This window comes from Erythrolamprus reginae, chromosome 8 (genome assembly GCF_031021105.1).
Source record: "Erythrolamprus reginae isolate rEryReg1 chromosome 8, rEryReg1.hap1, whole genome shotgun sequence".
Lineage (NCBI taxonomy): Eukaryota > Metazoa > Chordata > Lepidosauria > Squamata > Dipsadidae > Erythrolamprus > Erythrolamprus reginae.
Genome location: NC_091957.1, coordinates 15,058,355 through 15,078,350, shown reverse-complemented (window position 1 = coordinate 15,078,350; position 19,996 = coordinate 15,058,355). Strand labels below are relative to the sequence as shown.

Below are 19,996 nucleotides of genomic sequence, written 5' to 3'. Positions count from 1 at the left end.
AGTGTCCATCTGGGGGTCCAGCATCCGGGGAGGGGGCTTTGGCCTGGGAGCCAGGGGGAGGCAAGCCATGGCCCCTCCTTCCAGCCAGGAAAGCCCCATGGAAGGAGAGGCAATGGCCAGCCCCCACCCCGACTGTCCTGTCTGCCCCTAACCCCCCCCCTTGTGAATTAGGGTCCCCCTCCCTGCCCCCCCCTCCCCCACAGAGGTCAGCTGAGACAGGCGGCAGGGCGAGAGAGCCGTTTATCCTTTGCAGGCTCACAGGGGAGGCCTGGGGTCTCCGGGGGGGAGGGCGCTGGCTGCCTGGACAAGCGCCCCCCCGTCCCAAAATACATCCTCTTTGCTCCATTTCTCCTATTGACAGTGGCAGGACTGGCCCTGCCCCACAGCGCTCCGGAGGGCCCCCCGCCTAGGCCCAGCTGCTGCAGGGCACTTGGGGTCTGCAGGCCTCCCTCGGACCCCCGGCGGCCTTCGGAACCTCGCAGGGCGGCTTCCTTGGGGCTGGCGTCTGCAAGAGGGAGGGAGGGGGGGAGGGGCATAAGGAAACGCAGGGGGTCTCAGGCGGTGTGTCCCCCCACCCCACCCACCCCATCCTGCCCCGTGAGGGTTGGGGGGGCTTGGGGTTCCCTTCTGCCCGCTCTCCGTCTTTTCCCCAGGCCTGAGCAGGGGGGGTTGGGGGTGTCTTTATTCCGGGAGGGGGGTGGATGGCGTCCAAAGCCCCCGCAATGGGCCAAACCAGACTGCCCACCTGGGCTGCAGCTGGTGGTCTGCGCAGCGCACGTCTCTGGAGAGGGGCGGGAGGGGGGTTCTCCTTCTGCCTCCCATTCTGGGTGGGGAGGGCAGCTTGCGTGTAGCCCCTGCCCCCCCACATGGCATCTGAGACCCCCAGTCTCACCCCACAAGGGCTGCCCAGTCCTTCCCAGGTGCCCCCCCCCACCTTGGGCTTCTTGAGGGCCCTGTTGAGCCTCTTCTCCTGGCCCAGCTGCACCCGCGCCCTCTGCAGGGCCTCCTTCAGCAGCCCCTTCTCCTCCGCGTCCTGGTGCGCCTGGTCGGCCAGCTTGGCCAACTCCGCCTGGCAGGCCTGCAGGCTCTTCCTGCTGCTCCTGCGGAGGGGGGGGCAGAGGGTGGGGCGCTGGTCTGAGATGTTCCCCGGAGGAGGAACGTCCTCCCCCGTCCCTCCTGGGGCCGCTACCTGCAGGGCCCTGCGTCCCCCTCGTACTCCCTCAGCAGGGCCTCCTTCCGCTGCAGGCGGCTCTTCAGCCGGGAGATCTTTTCCAGCAGCAGCTCCAGGTTCCTCTGACGCGCCTGGCCCACCTTCTCCCGCTCGGCCTGCGGCAGGTGCTTGAGGGTCCGCAAGCCCACCATCTGCTCCACATCCATCAGGCTGGAGAGGCCCCGGACGAGGCTCAGGTACTGGGGGGGGGGGGGAGGAGGGCGTGTGGGACGACCCTGGGAAGGACCAGAGCGGCAGCCCCCCTTCCCCCAGGCCCCCCTTCCCTACCAAGTTCTCACTGAGGTCCAGCGCATCCGCCATCTCCAGCCTGGCGGTCCTCTCCGTGGCCTCGTTGAGGTCAGTCCCAGAGGGCCCAGCTGGAGGCTGCGAGGGGGGGTGAAGGCAGCAAGAGCTCCTGAGGATGCCCGCTCCCCTGGGCACCCCCTCCTCCTGCCCCCGGGCTCCCCCCTTTCCTACTCACCCCTCCCCCACCCCTTGGCCCCCCCCTGGTGGCTGGGATTACCTGGTGGGCCCCCACTGCTGCCGCCAGCACCACTGTGGGGGGGCCCTTCTCCTTCGCCTGCTTCTCTGCCGGCCCCCTGCGCACGACCAGGAGGGGCTCCGGGGTCTTCGCCTCTACGGAAGGGAACCATTAACGTGGGCTGGGAGAAAAGCCACCCACTGGGGGCCTCCACACGTGGCCACTTGGAGTCCCAGAGGTGGCCAAGGGCCCTGCCCCCCTCCCCTTCCCACCTTCCCTTCCTCAAATGGGGGGGAGCAAAAGGGAGGCCCCCCCCACTCACCCTTCTCCAGTTTGTGGAGCTTCTTGCGCAGCTGGGCCAGGGTCTCCTTCTGCCGAAGGATGACCTCTTCATGGCGGGAGCCTTTGCACCGGGCCCCCAGGTCGGCCAGGCACAAGAGGGGGGGTTCCTGGAAGCAGAGAGAGAGAGAGACCCCCACCGACACTCAGCCCGCTCCAGCCGGGCAGGGGCAGCATTCCCCGGGCAAGCTGGGTCAGTTTTACCTGAGCCCAAACCCCCCCCCCCTTGAAGAGTGGGGCCTGAATGGGGGGGTGGGCAGCCAGAGGTGGCTCTCCCCTCCCACCAGCCCCCGACAGCCCCTAGAGCCGCAATTAGCAGTGACCCCCCTTGAGGTGGGAGGGTTGGCTGCTTCCAGGGCGACACCCGAGGACCCCCGCCAGCCCCCCCCACTTGCCTTGGCTGCAGCGGGGGGAGGACCCTGCGGGGCCCCCACGGTCTGCACCCCCTTGTGCTGCACCTGGAGCCTGGCTCTCTGCGGGGCCTTCGCCTCCTCCTCCTCCTCCTGCAGCTCCTTCGCCTGCTCCTTCTCCCGGGCCCTCCTGCGGGGGAGGCGGCTGGGGTGACCGCGAGCAGGGGGGGCTACACCTGCAGCGCCCCCGGCTTCCCTCGGGTCATTGGGGGGGGAGTCCCTTTCCTCAAGGCCTTCGAACGGTCACTCAAGGGGCAGCTGCAAAGACCGGGAGAGGACCCGCCTGGGGGAGGATGGGGTGGCTACGATCTGCCCCCCCCCGCCCCACCTTAACTCCCGGGTGGTGGCCAGGAGTTGGGCCTCCCTCTGGGCCAGCAGCCTCGTGCCCTCCGCCAGCCTCTCCCGCAGGAGGCCGAGTTCCCGGGCCTGGGTCTCCACCAGGGTCCGTTTCTCCTCCAGCTCCACCTTCTGCTTCTCGCTCAGCTCCCCTGCGGACAGAGGAAATATGGGGGGGGACTCCCTTAATCCTCCCCGAAGCCCCCTCCCCCCACCCCTTCTGGGCTCTGGGGCAGCGTTGGGTGAGTGGCTGGTTCTAGGGTGGCCCCCCGGGGTCTCCTCAGCTTTCGCCCCGGCTTTCCCCCCTGGGCTGCCACCCCCCACTGGGGCCCCCTCTCTTATCTGGGCAAAATGGGAGCTGGTGGGGCAGGCAAACCCCTTTCGCTTAAAGAGGGGCGATTGGGGAGGGGCTCTGGGTCTTCTGAATAAGGTGGGAAACTGGTTCCAGGCTCTGACACTGCTGAGCACCCTTTTGTCCTTAGAGGAAGGGGCTGGGAAAGCCGAGAAAGACCCCGTGGGGGAGGGCGGGATTGCCTTGCCCTTCCTGGGAAAAGTCAGAGGAGGCCACCACCTGCCTTCCTCCCTCCCTCCATCCCTCCCTTCCTTCCTCCTTTCCTCCCTTCCTTCCACCCTCTCTTCCTCCCTCCATCCCTTCTTCCTCCCTCCCTCTCTCCCTTCCTTCCTCCCTCTTCCTTCCTTCCTCCCTCCCTCCCTTCAAGCTCTCTAACTCTCTGCTCCTTTCCGTGTTTTTGTCTCATCATAAACTTTAATTAAAAAGTCCGGGCAGCGGCCGGGTGGACGACGCTATGAATCTGTGTCCAAAGCAACACGCGTGTCACAAACCGATTACGTCGGACATGGTGGCCCTGGCCTGGCCAAGCTCCTGTTTGAGCTGCCCGATGACCACCTGGTTGGCCTGGATCTCCTGCTTAGCGGCTGCCAGCTCCTCCCTGTGGGGGGGGGGGGAGAGAAAAGGGCAGGGTTTTCTATGTTAGTGGCTGGTTGGGGAGGTGGAGGGTTCCCCTCTTAAGGGAAACCTGCCCCCCCAATCTCTTCTCTCCAGAGGTCAGTGGGCAGCAGCACACAGGGGATGGGAGGGGACCCGGGAGGCCCCAGAGGGAGAGTGGGGGTGGGAGCAGGAACACCCCCCCTGGGGCTCTGGATCGCGTCCCCCCCCCCATGGAAATCCTTCCCTCGTGTTCTCAGCGAGGGGGGGAACGGGGGCCCGGCTTACTTCAGGAAAGCGTGAAACTTGTCCATGATGCACAGCCCTGGGGGGGCAGGGGACGGGGACTTGCAAGGCTCCTCCTTCGTTTCTGGAGGGGGGGGGAAGTTGTGGAAGGATGCGGGAAACAGTCTGGACTATGGCAGGTTTCCGAGAATAATAATCCCTTCACCTTTCCCATCATGACGAGGGCAAAAGTCTGGGAAGGGTCCCCGGGGGTGGGTGGGTGTCGACTCCACGGAGGCCACACAGTCCTGAGGAGTCCACGGAGGGATTCCCCCCACACACACACTGGGCTCTTGGACCGGCCGCAATGGGATGAGGGGAGGGATGGCCAGAGGACGGAGGCCCTAGGGAGGACTGGGGCCAGGACAGAAATCAACTGAGCAAGTCCACCCCTGAAGCCCCCCCCCCTCTCCATCCAGGTTCACGGCCACCTTCGCTTGGAGCAGAGCAGTGTTGGTGCAGCTTATGAAAGGGGGTGGTGGTTTCTCACGGGCTTTACTGAATCCAGTTCCGTCTCCTCCGTGGGGGCTCTCGGGTGGCACCCACCAAGGGTTTCCGGGGGGGGGGGTCTGAGATAGTTTCACAATGGGAGGGGAGGGGGGGACCAGGGCCAGCCTCTGCCCTGACTGACCTCCTTGCCGGCCCCCGCCTTCCTCCCCCGGCCGCTGGGCAGTGCTGGGCAGCCTCTTCTCCAGTGCCACGATGGTCCTGGCATGCTGCTTGACCAGCTCCTGGTACTCCGAGACCTCCTGCTGGTGCTTCTGCCGCAGGGACTCGGCCTCCGCCTCCAGGCCCTGCAGCCGCCCCTCCCAGGCCGAGAGCTGCTCTTCCGCCACTGCCTGGCACGGGGAAAGGGGTGGCAGCAGGGGGGGCATCGCTGGGCGTGGCCTGGGCCCCCTCCCTCCCTCCGGAGCCACCCCGTAAGAGACCCTGACGCCCCCAGTTACCTTCCCCCTTTTGGCGTCTTCCAGGGACCCCAGGCTCTCCTCCACCCGAGCGCTGAGTGTCCTCTCCAGCTCCCTCTTCCCTTCCAGGGCCTGCAGGGCAGGGAGGGGAAGGGCCGGACGGGGTCTGAGAAATGGCCGCAGGGCTCCCCCCTATTCCCCCTTCGGTCTGCCACAAGAGGAAGGCCGCAGTGCAGGCCGTCCTCCACTAATTTCGCAGTTGAGGTTACAACAGCAGCTGGTCAAAGTTACGACGGAAGCGAGAGAAAAAGTGCTGCTCCTCAGAGTTATGACCGTCGTATGATGCTGTTGTTACTCGGACAGCTGCAGCCACCCAATCAACAAACGTGGCAAAATGGGGCAAAGCCCACTCCCCCAATTCCTCGCTTAGCCCCCCACCCTCCCCGAGGCTTTGGGCCCAATCCCCTGCCCCTGAACGGGTGCCATAGATATAGCGTCCTACCCCCACGTATAACGAAAGGGACGGGGGAAAGGAGAGCGCCCCCACCTGGGAGAGTCCCTCCACTTCAGCCTCCAGCCGGCGTCCCCTGGCCTTCTCCTCTTCCAGGGCTCCTTTCAACTGGGCCTCTGCCAGGGCGGCTCTCCTGGCCAGGACCTATGGGGAGAAGGGGGGTGGAGAGAGGGAGACCCTCTCCTCAAAGGGTGGGGGGGGTCTGGCAGGAGCGCTCCCCTCCTCCCCTGGGGCTCACCTCCTTCTGCTGCTCCCCTTCCTGGCGGAGGCTCCTCTCCCGGGACTGGGCCTCCCCCTCCAGCTGCTCCCTCAGCTCCTCCAGCCTCTCCCGCAGGGCACAACGCTGGGCCTCCTCTTCCCTCCACAGCTGGGTCTGCAGGGGGGGAAGAGAAGGGGCACCCTCAGAGGGGGCTGGGGGAGGCGGCTGCCCTGCTCCAAAGTGGGGAGGGGGTTGGGGGGGAGGCCGTCACCTGCAGGGCCTGGAGCTGCCCCGTCAGGCTGTGGTGCTGGTCCAGCAGCTGCTTCATGTAGGTGGCCATTCCTGGCAGAAGGGGGAGAGCGTCCACTGAGGGGGGGGGGAAGTGTGTGTGTGTGTGTTAGGGGGGGATCCACCTGAGACTGGACTCTCGCCCTGAGCGAGTGAGGCCCCTGCTGCCCACACGCCCTGGTTCTCCCCTTGGGTGCTTGGGACGGGGGGGGGCCCTTCCCGCTTGGCCCTGCCTGCCCCCCCCCCCACTGCAAAGGAAGACTCCACCATCCCCCCCCCCGTTGCTCTCTCCCCCCCCTTCAGCCAGAAGGGAGGCCGACCTGCGTGGTCCCCAGCGGGGGCCTGGACGCCCATGTTGCGGAGGAGGGACTCCAGCGCCTCCACCCAGCCCAGGACGCTGTAGAGGATGTGGGCCAGGGAGGACTGGAGGTCTGAGGCCAGTGGGGCCAGCGCGGGGAGGCTCTGCAGCTGGCTGAGGGCCTCCTTCAGGGTCCTGGCAGAGAAGGAGCTCTTCAGGGACTCCTGGCGGGGGGGGGGGGGCAGAGAGAGAGAGAGAGGATCAGCCCCTGGGGGCCATGGCACACCTACTGCCCCCCTCCGTCAGGGCCAAAGGGCAGTCTCTGGGGGCCAGCTGTGCCCCAGGGGGAGAAGGCCCAAATCCCACCAGGTGGCTTTGGCGGGGGGGGGGGGAAGACCTGGAATCCATCGAGCGACTTCTTCAGCAAAGACAGGTGGGAGGAGAGGTTCTCCCTCTCCAGGGCCTGGATCTGCGCCTCCTTCTGCAGCCCTGCCGCCCTCTGAGTGGCACCCTGGTGGATCTCCTGCTGCTGGTGGATCTCCTCAACAATCTTGGCAGGGGGGGGGAGGGTGTAAAAGATCAGGTTTTCCTCCACAGGGAGGTCCCCCCCCCCTCCCATGGAAGAGGAGGCAGTTACCTGCTCATCGCTTAGGGCTTTCTCGGGAGGCTCGGGGAAGAGAGCCTTCAGCACCTGGTCCCGGAATCGCTGCGCCTGGGAGCGGCAGAGTTCAATGGCGGGAGGGAGATGCCTCCCCTCCCCCTCAGCCCAGCCCCCAGTGAGGAGGGGGAGGAGGGGCCCCTGGCGTACCTGAGCGGCGGCCTGCTCCACCTCCGAGCGCAGGAGGCGCTCCCTCCGCCCCAGCTCCTGCACCTGCTGAGCTCGCCTCTCCGCCTCCTGTCTCAGCTCCCCTTCGGCCTGGGAGGGAAGCAAGACAGCTGAGGCTCTGTGCAGGGTGGGGGCCCCTCCCTCCCCCCTACCGTCCCCGGCCGCCCACCTTAGTGGCTTCGGCCAGCATCCGGCTCAGGGCCTCCTGCTCTGCGCAGAGCCTCCTGGCCTCCTCCTTGGACTGGCCCGCCTGCAGCTCCAGCTCTGCGATCCGCTGCAAAGGACCAGGGAGGGAGTATCAGGGGCTGGGGGGAGAGCCCGCTGGTCCCGGGGACCGAGGGGCCCAGTTCGTGCACAAGGAGGGGAGGGGGAGCCCTCCTGGATGGGGTCACAGCAGCAGCAGCCCAAAGTCAACGGCTTCCCCATTTGAAAAGAAAGGATCGTGGAGGTTAGTTGTGGCTGGGACCCGATTTCTGCTCCCGTAGTAAAGGAAGAGAAACATAGAAACATAGAAACATAGAAGACTGACGGCAGAAAAAGACCCCATGGTCCATCTAGTCTGCCCTTTTACTATTTCCTGTATTTTATCTTAGGATGGATATATGTTTATCCCAGGCATGTTTAAATTCAGTTACTGTGGATTTCCCAACCACGTCTGCTGGAAGTTTGTTCCAAGGATCTACTACTCTTTCAGTAAAATAATATTTTCTCATGTTGCCTTTGATCTTTCCCCCAACTAACTTCAGATTGTGTCCCCTTGTTCTTGTGTTCACTTTCCTGTTAAAAACACTTCCCTCCTGAACCCTATTTAACCCTTTAACATATTTAAATGTTTCGATCATGTCCCCCCTTTCCCTTCTGTCTTCCAGACTATACAGATTGAGTTCATTCAGTCTTTCCTGATACGTTTTATACTTAAGACCTTCCACCATTCTTGTAGCCCGTCTTTGGACCCGTTCAATTTTGTCAATATCTTTTTGTAGGTGAGGTCTCCAGAACTGAACACAGTACTCCAAATGTGGTCTCACCAGCGCTCTATATAAGGGGATCACAATCTCCCTCTTCCTGCTTGTTATACCCCTAGCTATGCAGCCAAGCATCCTACTTGCCTTTCCTACCGCCCGACCACACTGTTCACCCATTTTGAGACTGTCAGAAATCACTACCCCTAAATCCTTCTCTTCTGAAGTTTTTGCTAACACAGAACTGCCAATGAAATACTCAGATTTAGGATTCCTTTTCCCCAAGTGCATTATTTTACATTTGGAAACATTAAACTGCAGTTTCCATTGCTTTGACCATTTATCTAGTAACGCTAAATCATTTACCATATTACAGACCCCTCCAGGAATATCAACCCTATTGCACACTTTAGAGTCATCGGCAAATAGGCAAACCTTCCCTACCAAACCTTCCCCTATGTCACTCACAAACATATTAAAAAGAATAGGATCCAGAACAGACCCTTGTGGCACACCGCTTGTAACCTGACTCTGCTCAGAATACTCGCCATTAACAATAACTCTCTGATGTCTATGCTTCAGCCAGCTTGAAATCCACTGAACTATCCAGGGATTAAGTCCAATCTTCACTAATTTATCTATCAGCTCTTTATGTGGAACCGTATCAAAGGCTTTGCTGAAGTCCAGATAGGCAATATCCACGGCACCACCTTGATCCAACACCTTTGTGACATAGTCAAAGAACTCAATGAGATTAGTCTGACACGATTTGCCTTCAGTAAAGCCATGCTGATTTGGGTCCAATAAGTTATTGTTTTTTAGATGCTGATTTATCCTCTTTTTGAGTAGAGTCTCCATCATTTTAACTACAACTGATGTCAAGCTAACTGGCCTGTAGTTACCAGCTTCATCTCTACTGCCCTTCTTGTGGATAGGCACAACACTGGCCATTCTCCAATCCTCAGGAACATCTCCTGTTAACAGGGATTTGTTAAACAAATCAGTCAGGGGGGTAGCAATGACAGATCTGAGTTCTTTAAGAACTCTGGGGTGGATGCCATCTGGACCCATTGCCTTATTTATCTTTAATCTTTCAAGTTCTTCTAAGACATCGGCTTCTAAGATCACTGGAGCTGAATCCGTACAGCTGGAAGCAATGCTATATCCCTCTATAGTATTATTATTATTTTGTAAGGTGTCTTTTGAGAAAACTGAACAGAAGTAGCTATTGAAATGGTCAGCGATCTCCTTATTCCCATCAATGTATGTATTATTCCCGGTACTAAGCTTTGTGATGCTGGACAAGAAGAAGCCTCAGCGAGTGAGTGAGGGGGGGTTGTGACACTCTCCCCCCCCAGGGCAGGGCCCCTTCTGAGCGGAGGAAGAAGTAGCGGGGAGTCCGAGTGAGCCCAGTTGCCCTCTTGGCGGGAGGAAAGAGGGTCAGAAGACGGAAGGGCATCGGACGTGGGGCAGGGCAGGAGGGGCTCTCTTCTAACGGGGGCCCACTTTCTGGGGGGGGGGCACATCCGAAGAGCTGCAGCAAGCAGAGGCGAAAGTACGGGGGGGGGGCAGACTCACACTCTGCTGGGCACTGAGGTCTCGGTCCCTGAGCTCCCGCTTGGTCTCCGCTTTGATTCTGGAGCACTGGGAAGAACAACGAGGGACGCGGTCAGCCAGGGAAAGGCCTGACACCCACACACACACACACACACAGGGGGAAGTCCTGGGAGAAGGCTGGGGTTTCTCCCACTCCCTCCCCAGTCTCCTTCTGGGGCCAAGGAGGCCAGGAACTGACCTGGCCAGGCGTGGCGCTTCAGGGGGGCCTGGGGATTTTGTAGACCCTCCATGGAATTGTGACCCCCAGGTTCCTCTCTTTGGTCCACACAAGGGCCCCAGCCGAGAGGCTCCTGTACCTGCCCAGGTGTGGCTTTTGCTTCTTCCAGGGAGGGGCCCTTAAACAGACCCCGTGAATCCAGCTAGCGGGCTCCCAATCGGTGTTCTAGCTCTGGCTACGCAGCCTCCGAGCATTGCGCACGTCCCGCGACAAACTGCCGACACCCCCATTATTTAAAGAATATGCCACTGCGGGAGCGAGGGTTAGGGTGTGTGTATGTGTTCAGCCCTGCAGTCGCAGCCAAAACATCTCCATTTGTGCCCTGCAAAGGCGCCTCGGTGGATACAGGCAGCTGTCAGTCTCAGGGACAGTTTTTCATCATTCGAGGAGTGCAACAGAACAGAATCGAAGAAGGCATCAACCCATCCGCGGCCTTCGTGTCAGGTGTTCTAAGCTAGCCGACAGGCACTCAGGATTTAGAATTTATTTCTTGGCCTTGAGGGAGGGGGGCAGTAGGTGTGCCATGGCCCCCAGGGGCTGATCCTCTCTCTCTCTCTCTCTCTCTCTCTCTCTCGGAGACCAGGAGGCAGGAAGGCCTCGGCAGGGCTAGCAGATCCCTGGCTGACCAGAGGGGGCTGACCAGCAGCACTAGCCCCAAGGGCTCCCGGGTGAGGGCCTGCAGAGAAGGGAGGCTGTTCCAGCCCTCACATTCCCATTCTTGCCCCCATGCCCACCCCCTGGGATCTGCAGCCTAGGCAACTTTTAAGGCTGGTAGATCTTCTCCAGCTCCCAGAACCCACGCGCTGGCCGAGGAATGATGGGAGTTGGAGTCCACCAGTCTGACAGCATCCGCCCGAGGGAAAGGGGGGGGCTGCTGACCTGGGCGGAAACGTAGGCCAGCTGGCTGTCCTTCTCCCGGCTCTCCTGCCTCAGCTTCTCGGTCTCCGTCTTCAGCTGCTGGAAGCGCTGCTCCTTCGAGGTCGCGTCCTTCTGCAAACTGGTCACCAGTCCTGCAGGGAGCCCACAGCCATCAGCTCGGCTGCCTCCAGCTGTGGGGAGTTGGGGGGAGGGGGGTGGCCGGGGAGGGGAGGAAGGGGGGGATGCTGTTGAGGGAAATGGGTTGCCAGACACAAAGGAGAAAGGCAGCCTCTGTGGGGAACCCCTTTCTTGACATTCTTGACTGTATGAGACCAGGATGGCTCTTGTCCCACGGGGCAGAGGGGGGGGGGCTCTTTTCCTCTTCCGCTCGGTCACCTCGAGGCTGCTAGCACAGGCCCCCTTGGCAGAAGAGGCTGGCCGTTGCCTCCTTCCTGGGGCTGAGGGGGAGTGGCTGGCCTTGTGGCCAGGGCGGGGCTAGAACTTGCCATCCCTTGATGTCTGGCCTGACCCGCCCACCACCGCTGCCCTCCCCCCATGCTTTCCTGGGACGATTGGCCTTCTCCACGGGGAGGGGGCTCCCTGACGGCCAGGCTCACCACAGGGGCCCCTCTGTGCGGGATGCGTAATATCCAGGGTGCCCCCCCCCCCCACAGCCTGTGACGCCTGTGAGAGAGGCGGCTGCACCCCTGCAGTGGACGAAGGCTCTCCTCCTGTTCGCTGGCCAGTCTGTGGGAACCTCTGAGTGGCCCCGAGGGGGGAGAGGAGGGGGGAGAATAAAGGGAGCCCAGGGGAGGGGGGGCACCTGAGGTGAGGGCATAGCTCTTCTTCAGGCCTTCGTTCTCCTGTTTCCAACGAGCGATTTGCAGGTCGCGGTCCGAGAGGGAGTGGTACAGGACTTCGCTGGTGTTCCTCTGCAGGCAAGTGACCTGGCAGGGGAAGGAGGGTGGGGGGGTGGAGGTCAGCCAGCCTTGAAAGGAGGCACCTACACTGCCCGCACACACCAAGGCAAGTCTTTTGCCCACGCAGGTGGAGAGCGGCTCCACGGCCCACCTCCTCCTTCAGCCTCCGGATCTCCTCGGCCTTGGCTTCGGACTCTCTGTCCAGGCTGGCCAGCTTCTGGTGGAACTCGGCCTCCTTCCCAGCCAGGGCGGCCGCCATCTTCTCGGTCATGGCCGAAATCTCTCCCTGGAGCTCTGCGATCAGCCTGTCCTTGTGGCTGCACTCGCTTTCCAAGGCGGACAAGCGGCGGATCTCGTCCCCCAGCTTCAAAACGGCCTCTTCCTGCCCGAGGAACACAAGGGAAGAAATTAGCAGGGGGCCAGAAAGGTCCAGCCCCCTTCTCCCTCCAGGGGGGGCTCCCGCGAGCCTCAGAGGGGCTAATGCTGTAAGACGGGAAGAATGACCGCGGGGCCCTCAGAGGTCACCCAGCCTGGCTGCACCTTTCATGGGGAGACGCTGCCCAAAAGGCCTGGTGGCTGCTGGAAGGAAAGGCTGCTTCTGGCCAACCCCCCCCCCCCAGGATGTCCCCCCCAGCCCCCTTTCGCTGACCCCCCCCCGACTGACTGAGGCTGCTTTCCTGTCCCCTGGGGATGGGGTGGGGGCCCACAAGCAGCTCTCTCTCTTTCTCCCTCTCTGACCGCAAGTCCTTGCCTGGGCTAAACCTTCCTTCCGTCAATCTTGCCTGTGGTTGGGATTCCTGGGCAAGATTTCTTTTTCGAGGTGAGAATATTTGAGGCTAATAAAATCTCGAAGGGCTCCCCACAACTCAGCCTTGATGCCAAGAGACGGGGGGGCCGGCCTGGAGGGAGAACAGGGGGGGCTTGCTTGAGGGGAGCGGGGGGGCTTGCTGGCTCCCTCAAAGTCCTCACCCACCTTCTCTCTCAGAAGCACATCCCCGTCTGGGCTGCTGGCAGGGGGGCCAGGGGGGGCTCCATTGCCTGCTAGAGAAGAGGAGAGAAGTGGGGGGGGGGGCACTGACAGACGGACAGACCCACCACAAACCCCTGGCCCAGTTCCTGCTCTTCGGACAGGTTCGCCCCCTCGGTACCTGCGAGGGCAGTTGGGGCCCAGCTGGGAATCTCCAAAGAGAAGGCCGAGGAGGAGACGGTCCTGCCCCAGGCGCTCCCGGGGGGCCTTTTCCGGAGGGGGGGACGTGGCGAGGACCCTCCTGCCGCATGGGGCCAGCTGGGGCTGGCGGGTGAGGACTGCTGAGAGGGCAGCAACGGAAACTGGGGAGCCGCAGCTGCCGACGGAGGGGAGGCTGCCACCACTTGCACCTGGCCCGGCCAGGCAATGCGCCGATTCGCCGGAGGATAAGGCACCTGCAGGGCGACATGGGAGAAACTTTGTCTGCCCCCAGACAGAGCAGCCTTTCCCAGGGGGGGGGGGGGCAAGGCTGCCTGCCCACAGCACACACACCCGTCCGAGGGAGAGGGTCAGCCAAGGAATATGACACATGATAAATAGGGGGCCTTCATCCCACCGGACAAGCAGGAACGTCACAGGGGTGTGCATGGGTGACCCCGTGGGGATCATGGCAGGGCAAGGATGCCGAGGATGCCAATGGGGCCCAGAGGGACTGGGCCCCCAGGCGTGCGCCACCCGCTCCTCTCCGCCTTCACAAACCCTGGACCACAAGAGGCCAAATGCTGGCGGCTAGGGCGGGTTGTCCAGCTGAATTTCCTGGAAGGAGGCTGGGGGCGCTGAGGGGACATTTCAAGGGTGCCTTCTTCCACCCGAGTGGAGCCCAGGAACAGGGACTCCGGCTCCCATAAGCCCCGGAGATCACCGTACCAGCCGTGGTGTGCTTGATCACGACCCCTCATTTGGGCTGAGCGGTTTCCTTTTGGCGGCTGGCAGGGCCCAAGGGGGATCTCCAGTGGGGTGGGCTCGCCGATTGCCCCACCACCAGCACCTCCTTTACCTGAGGCAGGTGGTCCAGCACCAGCTCAAAGGTCGGCCCACCAGAGCCGAAGCGCAGGAGGTCGCCCTGGCCCACTTTCACGGCCACGTTCTGGATCTGGCAGTTGTTCACAAAGGAGCCGCTGCTGGTGTTGAAGTCCCGAAGGATGAAGCTGTGCTCGGCCTCGCTGAACTCGAGGGCGGCATGGTGGTCTTCCAGCCCTGGAGACTGAAGGGGGGGGGGCTTTTTAACCTAACTGCACCCGAATCACAAACGAAGCGCAAGACCATCCCAGGGGAGGCAGGGAAGGTCCTCTTCATTATTATTATTATTATTATTATTATTATTATTATTATTTATTAGATTTGTATGCCGCCCCTCTCCGTAGATTCGGGGCGGCTCACAGCAATAGTAAAAACAATAGACGATAGCAAATCTAATAATTAAAATAACTAAAAAACCCTTATTTAAAAGCAAGACATACACACAAACATACCACGCATAAATTATGGCTCAATTCCCCCATGCCTGACGGCAGAGGTGGGTTTTAAGGAGTTTACAAAAGGCAAGGAGGGTGGGGACAATCCTAATCTCCGGAGGGAGCTGATTCCAGAGGGTTGGGGCTGCCACAGAGAAGGCTCTTCCCCTGGGTCTCACCAGACGACATTGTTTAGTCGACGGGACCCAGAGAAGGCCAACTCTGTGGGGCCTAACTGGTCGCTGGGATTCGTGCGGATTCTGTCTTTTGGGCCGCTTCCCATACGTCCCAGTCAACTGAGGCCACATTCCCACCTCCGAAACCAAAACCCGGACTGGTTTAAAATCTCGCTTCCGCCGTGAGCTAGCAGAGAGACAAAAACCAGCATTAGCTTTGGGAGAAGGGCGTCTGGGTCATTCGGCAGGCTTGGCCTCTGTCGTTGGCTTCCACTTTCTTAGGCAGGTTCAAGAACTAAGTGGAGCCAGCAGGACCAAGGCTGGGCTTTTACGTTCAGAGTTGACCCCTTGCTCAACATGGCGCTTCCCCTGTAATTCTGAGATTACAGTTCTGAACAGATTCCACTGTGGGAGAGATGGTGGTGGTGGTGAAGGAAGGGCAGGGAATGCCCCACACGGATGTCCTTTACCTGAAGAATGATGTCCGCATCACCGTGTTTTCCTATCGTCGTTATCTTTGGCCTGAGCGCCCAGGCGCCATCTGCGTTCCTTAGGAAGGCCTTCATGCTCTCTGCCGGACAAGGGACGTGGTGGGGAGGAAGCACAGGCCCTTGAGTGTCCGGGAGACGGCTCAAGCGTGTGCAAACACAACGACAGGAGCGGCCGGTGGCAACAGCCAAGACAGCTCCTCCGGCTGGGACTCTCAAAGGAAGGGAGGCCAGAACAAACTGGGTGCTCTTCATTCATTCCTCTGCTTAAATGGGGAAATGCCCCCCCACCGTGCCCCTTCGTCTCCCACCCATCCCTTTGCCCCACCCTGCAACTCCCGGCCTTGGAGGTGGATTCCTGCCAGCATTACCCGGGGGTGGGTGGGAGGGGGACACACGGGCAGGCCGAAAAAGGGGGCGGGTTTCCCTGCGGTTTCTCTTAAACAACCAACTTTTTATTCCTGGCCTTTGAATCAGTTGCCCAAATGCTTCCGTTGCTCCCCCCATCACCCCCCCCCCATGCGCTGACTGGGGGTTCGCAGCCCGGTGGTGGTGGTGGTGATGGGGGGGGGTGTCATATGGGGCAAGATGAAAAGTCTTCGGAGAGGGGCGGCATAGAAACCCATTTAATAAGTGTATTGGGGGGGGGATCCCCAGAGCGGGGCCCAGAGTCCTGGGGGTGGGGGCGGGCCCCTCCCTCGGGTGTCCGGAGCCCCCTTCAAAGGCAGCGCACCTCCCCATCCCACGTGGGAGGCCGGCGGGGTTCTGCACGCGCTCGGAGGCAGGGAGACGGAGCTCACCGGGGAACCCTCGAGGGAAGCCGGCGCGGGCCCGCTGAAGCGCCGACGCGACTCCCGCCAAGCGGACCCGTGGCCATGGCAACCGGACCCTAGGCCACGCCTTTCCGCCGGAAGGAGTCTCCGCGGCAACCAGTTTCGTTCCCATGGAAACCGAGCGCGACAGATCAGCTGACGCACGCGTATCCGCCGCGCCTATTAGGGAAGCTCGTGCCTCCCGGGCGGACTCCGACTCCCAGAATTCCTCAGCCGGTCAGGCCTCGACCATGAACCCTGGGAGTTGAAGTCCACCCGTTTTAAAGGGCTCAGGTGAAGAAACCCGCCGTTAAACCACAATGGGCGGATTCCCCCTTTACGAGCGACACCCATGCTTTTCCCAGCGGTGCCCCGCCCTCTGGCACGTTTGGACACACACACCCCGCCCCAGTCCCGGACCCCACTCTCTCCCCAGTGGAGGGGTCTGGCTTGGAGGCCCCCCATAGAGCCGCCCCCCCCCGAAACGAAGCCGGCAGCCCCTCAGCCCCCCCCCCCCCCGCCCTCCCTAACCCCCAAAGACCAGAAACAGCCGCCTGGATTACAGAAAGATCTCGCCCATTTATTCTGTTTAAAAAGGATCTCCCCCCACCCAGTTTAAAAAAGTTTGCGCCCTCTTGGAAAAAGCCGCTCCACATTTCAAGTCCAGCAACTGCAAACCCAGGAGGGGCCAGAGGTCCCCTCCCCACCACCAACGAAGGCATCTCCGGGCCTGCAGCAGATCCCGGGGGTGAGTTGGAGTGAGCGGCTGATTTCAAGGCACCCACCGGCGTTTCCTTCGTGTGGCTGAAGAGAGGGCCTGGTCCGACGCCCCCCGGCCGGAAACGGACACAAAACCATTAAAAACCAGCCTGGCAGGCGGAATGACCAATTGGAGTGCTGTTTCTGAGAGTTGATCATTACCAGACAGAGATACAAAAATGACATCACTTAGAAAAAGACTCGCACGCACACACTACATCAGTGTTTCCCAACCTTGGCAACTTGAAGATATCTGGACTTCAACTCCCAGAATCCCCCAGCCAGCGTTTGCTGGCTGGGGAATTCTGGGAGTTGAAGTCCAGATATCTTCAAGTTGCCAAGGTTGGGAAACACTGCACTACATAACCCCAAAAGTTCATATTGCTAAGGCGGTATCAAAAGCTCCCCCTACCCACCCTGAACGGAGTTCCCAGAGGGGATTTGGCAACCTTCCCCAACTATCCATCCCGCGGGTGGGAGGGAAGGGGAACCGGGGTGGGGTTCCCCCCCCCCAGATCCTGGGTGGGCCAGGCTGAAGAGGACAAAGGCCACAGAGACCCTCCCCCCGGGTGCTGGTTCCTTCACCTTCTCCTCCTGCCCCCCCTTTCTGTCCTCTTGGGCAAACAGGCCCAACTGATCCTTGGGGGGTGGGGGGCCTTGTGGAGAGGGTCTTCTGGCTTGGCTCCAAGGCTCGCAACTGGATGGGAGAAAGACTCGCCCACGCCCACACACAGTAGTTCTCCAGGAGTCACTTCCGGTGCTGCCGGCCCAGGTCTCCCTTTAGGGCTCCCCCTCCCGGGGCTCCGGCAGTTTGGGGGGTGCCTCATCGTACTGCGGAGGGGGGGTGAGGGGCTCGATGGTGACCCGGGCAGGAGGGGTGCTGCCGCCCAGCTGCAGGTTCTTCAGGTGCAGCTTCTCGGACTTGATCCGGCGCACTTTCAAGGGCTTCTTCAGGCGCCGGCTGAGGCGGGAGCTCTGCCGGGCGGGGGGGCCGCTCTCCCCGGGGGGTCACCCCCGCTGCTGTCCCGTCGGCCCCCGCGGGGGGGCTGGGCCTGGTGGGGAGGGCCCCGTCCAGCCCTGTGAGGGACTCGTAGGACGGAAGGGAGACGCTGAGGCGTGGGCCACGCTCAGCCTCCCGCCCGGGGGCCTCAGGATACAGGCCGTTGACCACCTCCTCGTAGCTGGGCACGTAGTAGCGGGAGACGCTCTCGTTATCCTCTTCCTGGCTGTAGGGGGGGAGAGAGGCACATCAGGAGAGATGAGTACTCAGGAAGGGTAGCCCCCTTCCCTCCCTTTTAAAAAGGCACTGAGGGTGGGAACAAATGACCTCAAAAGCCAAGGCTAGACGTGGCAAGAGGCCAGCCATCAGTGAGGAGGCTGTGACCCTTGCTGCACAGTGGCCTGAAGGGGGCTTCCCCCCTGGCCCCTTCCCAGCAAAGAGCATCTAACCGAGGGCTGTCCCCTTGCAAGCACGCTGCTGCTGCCCTGCCCCCCTCCTTCAGGCAGTATGAACCGGACCTGCCGCCCCACAATTTGGTGTGGCTCTTTGGCCACAGCTCCCAGGCCCTCAGCCAGCCAGGACCCCCAAAGGTCCGTCTGGAGGAAGCTGCCCAGGGGGTGGGAATGGGGTCCGAGCCAGCTTGCCAATGACCCCCCCACACGCACGCCCGTCACAGCCAAGGCCCAATGGAGCCCCCTGCCCCCTTCATATGGGCCCAGCGGAGCTGCTCAGGGCCTCCGGCGGGAGACCCAGGCCACAGCCGAGGGAGGCTGCCGGGGGAGGGGGTGAGGGGAAACGCCGCCCCGGAGGGGCTTTTCTGGCCAGGAGACGAGGGGGCCCCTCGGGGATTTCGCTCCATGATCAGCCCCCGGGTGTGGCTGGGGGGGCCTTCTGTGCACAGGCCAGGAACTGGGAGGAGCTCCGGGGGGGCGAGGTGCTACCCCCTTCCCTCCCTCCCTCCCTGCTCACCTGTCCTCCGGTGGGGCCCGCTCAACCGTGGCCTGTGGGCGTATCCTGGTGTGGTGAACGCCATCGCTGTCTTCGCGGTGCCTGGGCTTCCTCCGGTCGCGGATGGTCAGGCAGATGGAGAAGAGGAGCAGCAGGACACCGGCCCCCACCAGCACGTAGGCCACCGAGAAGGTCTTGCTGCGGTGCAGGGGCCCCTTGGTCACCTGGGTCTCATTGGGGTGGCCCCCGGCCGGGTGGGGCTTGGCACTGAGGCCGAAGCCGGGCACCAGGTTCCAGACAGCCATGAGGACTCCCAGGACCAGCATCCCCAGCCCGATGGCCGTCAGGGCGTAGTGGGACCCGCTGCTGGACCTGGACTGGGCCATCCTCAGCGGCTCTCAGGGGAGACGCTGGCGCTCCCCCTTCCTTCTTCCGTGCGTGGAGGGCCCGGGCGGGGCTTCCTCAGAGGATCTGGAAGGGGGGGCCGAGGGGATCTGCAGAAAGACAGGGAGTGGGGTGTCAAGTGTAGGCGAGGAATATTCCCGACGAGGCAGCAGAAATTATAATCTGGTCTCTTGTCTTTCTAACATTGATCTCAGCCACCTCTGGGCAGAAGCCCCCCCCCCCCGCTTTGGAATGGCCCCCAAACCCCCCCAATCTTCCTGGGAGTCCTTGCAGCCCCCAACTCTGCCCTCTAGGAAGCCCCCTTCCCCTTTGCCCCTTCATCCCATTCAAGCCGTGAGGAAAGGCAGGGCCTCTAGCTCCCAGGTCGCCAAAAGTGGCTCTTCTATGACATGTGGACTTCAACTTCCAGAATTCCTGAGCTAACGTGATGGGTTCAGGGAATTCTGGGAGTTGAAGTCCACAAGTCATGGAAGAGCCAACTTGGCCCACCCCCTTGGCTCAGCAGGAGACCCTGCATCTCCCTCTGTCTAGGATGGCACCCACCACCTCCTGACTGTGAGGCAAGAGCGCCACCTCTAGGCCACAGCAGAGCAGCTGGACGGGAGACCACTGTGAAATCTCTTTCACTGTGAGAAAGAGAGACATAGCGGGAGAACAGCCTGGAAACAGGCAAACTGTGCGACTGGAGTCACAAGCCCTGCAGGCAGCAGCAACCCCCACCTCTTCTCCGGCCTGTGCCAAATCTGGGCGTCTAGCTGGCTTTATTTATTTATGATTACATTCGTACGCCACCCAGTTCCCGAAGGGCCCTGAGCGGCTTACAAGATCTAAAAAACAATGTAACTTAAAACACTGTGCTTATGGTTCTCTTGGCTGTGGAGAATGGGAGCTGTAGTCCAACACAGCTGGAGAACAATGGCCTGGCGTAACCCAAGGAAAACACCATCTTTCTTCAACGCTCCGTGGCTTGCATTGGCTGCCAATCAGTTTCCAGTCACAATTCAAAGCCCTACGTGGCATTGGACCAGATTACCTCCGGAACCGCCTGCTACCGCACGAATCCCAGCGACCGATAAGGTCCCACAGAGTTGGCCTTCTCCGGGTCCCGTCAACTAAACAATGTCGTTTGGCGGGCCCCAGGGGAAGAGCCCTGTCTGTGGTGGCCCCGGCCCTCTGGAACCAACTCCCCCCAGAGATTAGAACTGCCCCCACCCTCCCTGTCTTTCGTAAACTACTCAAGACTCATTTATACCGCCAGGCATGGGGGAGTTGAGATATTCCTTCCCCCTAGGCCATTACAAGTTATGCATGGTAAGTTT

At 61.5% G+C, this 19,996-nt stretch overlaps 2 protein-coding genes across 5 annotated transcripts; both read right to left on the bottom strand.

Annotated features, from left to right (window-relative positions):
- Positions 1-222: 222 nt before the first annotated feature.
- On the bottom strand, positions 223-15,625 carry FHAD1 (forkhead associated phosphopeptide binding domain 1). Of its 4 annotated transcripts, none has more exons than XM_070758933.1 (29): positions 15,554-15,625; positions 14,736-14,836; positions 13,633-13,839; positions 12,757-13,030; positions 12,582-12,649; positions 11,760-11,990; positions 11,512-11,635; positions 10,710-10,879; positions 9,575-9,640; positions 7,204-7,308; positions 7,017-7,124; positions 6,846-6,920; positions 6,606-6,758; positions 6,231-6,432; positions 5,894-5,964; positions 5,662-5,796; positions 5,460-5,567; positions 4,955-5,044; positions 4,639-4,846; positions 4,011-4,092; positions 3,620-3,726; positions 2,769-2,928; positions 2,426-2,570; positions 2,014-2,140; positions 1,734-1,846; positions 1,499-1,594; positions 1,190-1,410; positions 935-1,100; positions 223-505 (listed from the first exon to the last, which is right to left on the bottom strand). In XM_070758933.1, the coding sequence occupies exons 2-29, from the start codon at positions 14,829-14,831 to the stop codon at positions 407-409; spliced, it is 3,807 nt and encodes a 1,268-aa protein (XP_070615034.1). In that variant the 5' UTR covers positions 14,832-14,836; positions 15,554-15,625; the 3' UTR covers positions 223-406. The 4 variants fall into 4 exon arrangements, with proteins under 4 accessions (XP_070615034.1, XP_070615036.1, XP_070615035.1 ...); XM_070758935.1 differs by having other exon boundaries at positions 10,710-10,840; XM_070758934.1 differs by having other exon boundaries at positions 12,582-12,646.
- Positions 15,626-17,014: 1,389 nt separating this feature from the next.
- On the bottom strand, positions 17,015-18,750 carry TMEM51 (transmembrane protein 51). Its single transcript, XM_070758932.1, is given in 3 exon segments — positions 17,015-17,314; positions 17,316-17,550; positions 18,294-18,750. Coding segments are annotated over 3 exon segments (810 nt in total). The 5' UTR covers positions 18,659-18,750; the 3' UTR covers positions 17,015-17,104.
- Between the last annotated feature and the right edge of the window lie 1,246 nt (positions 18,751-19,996).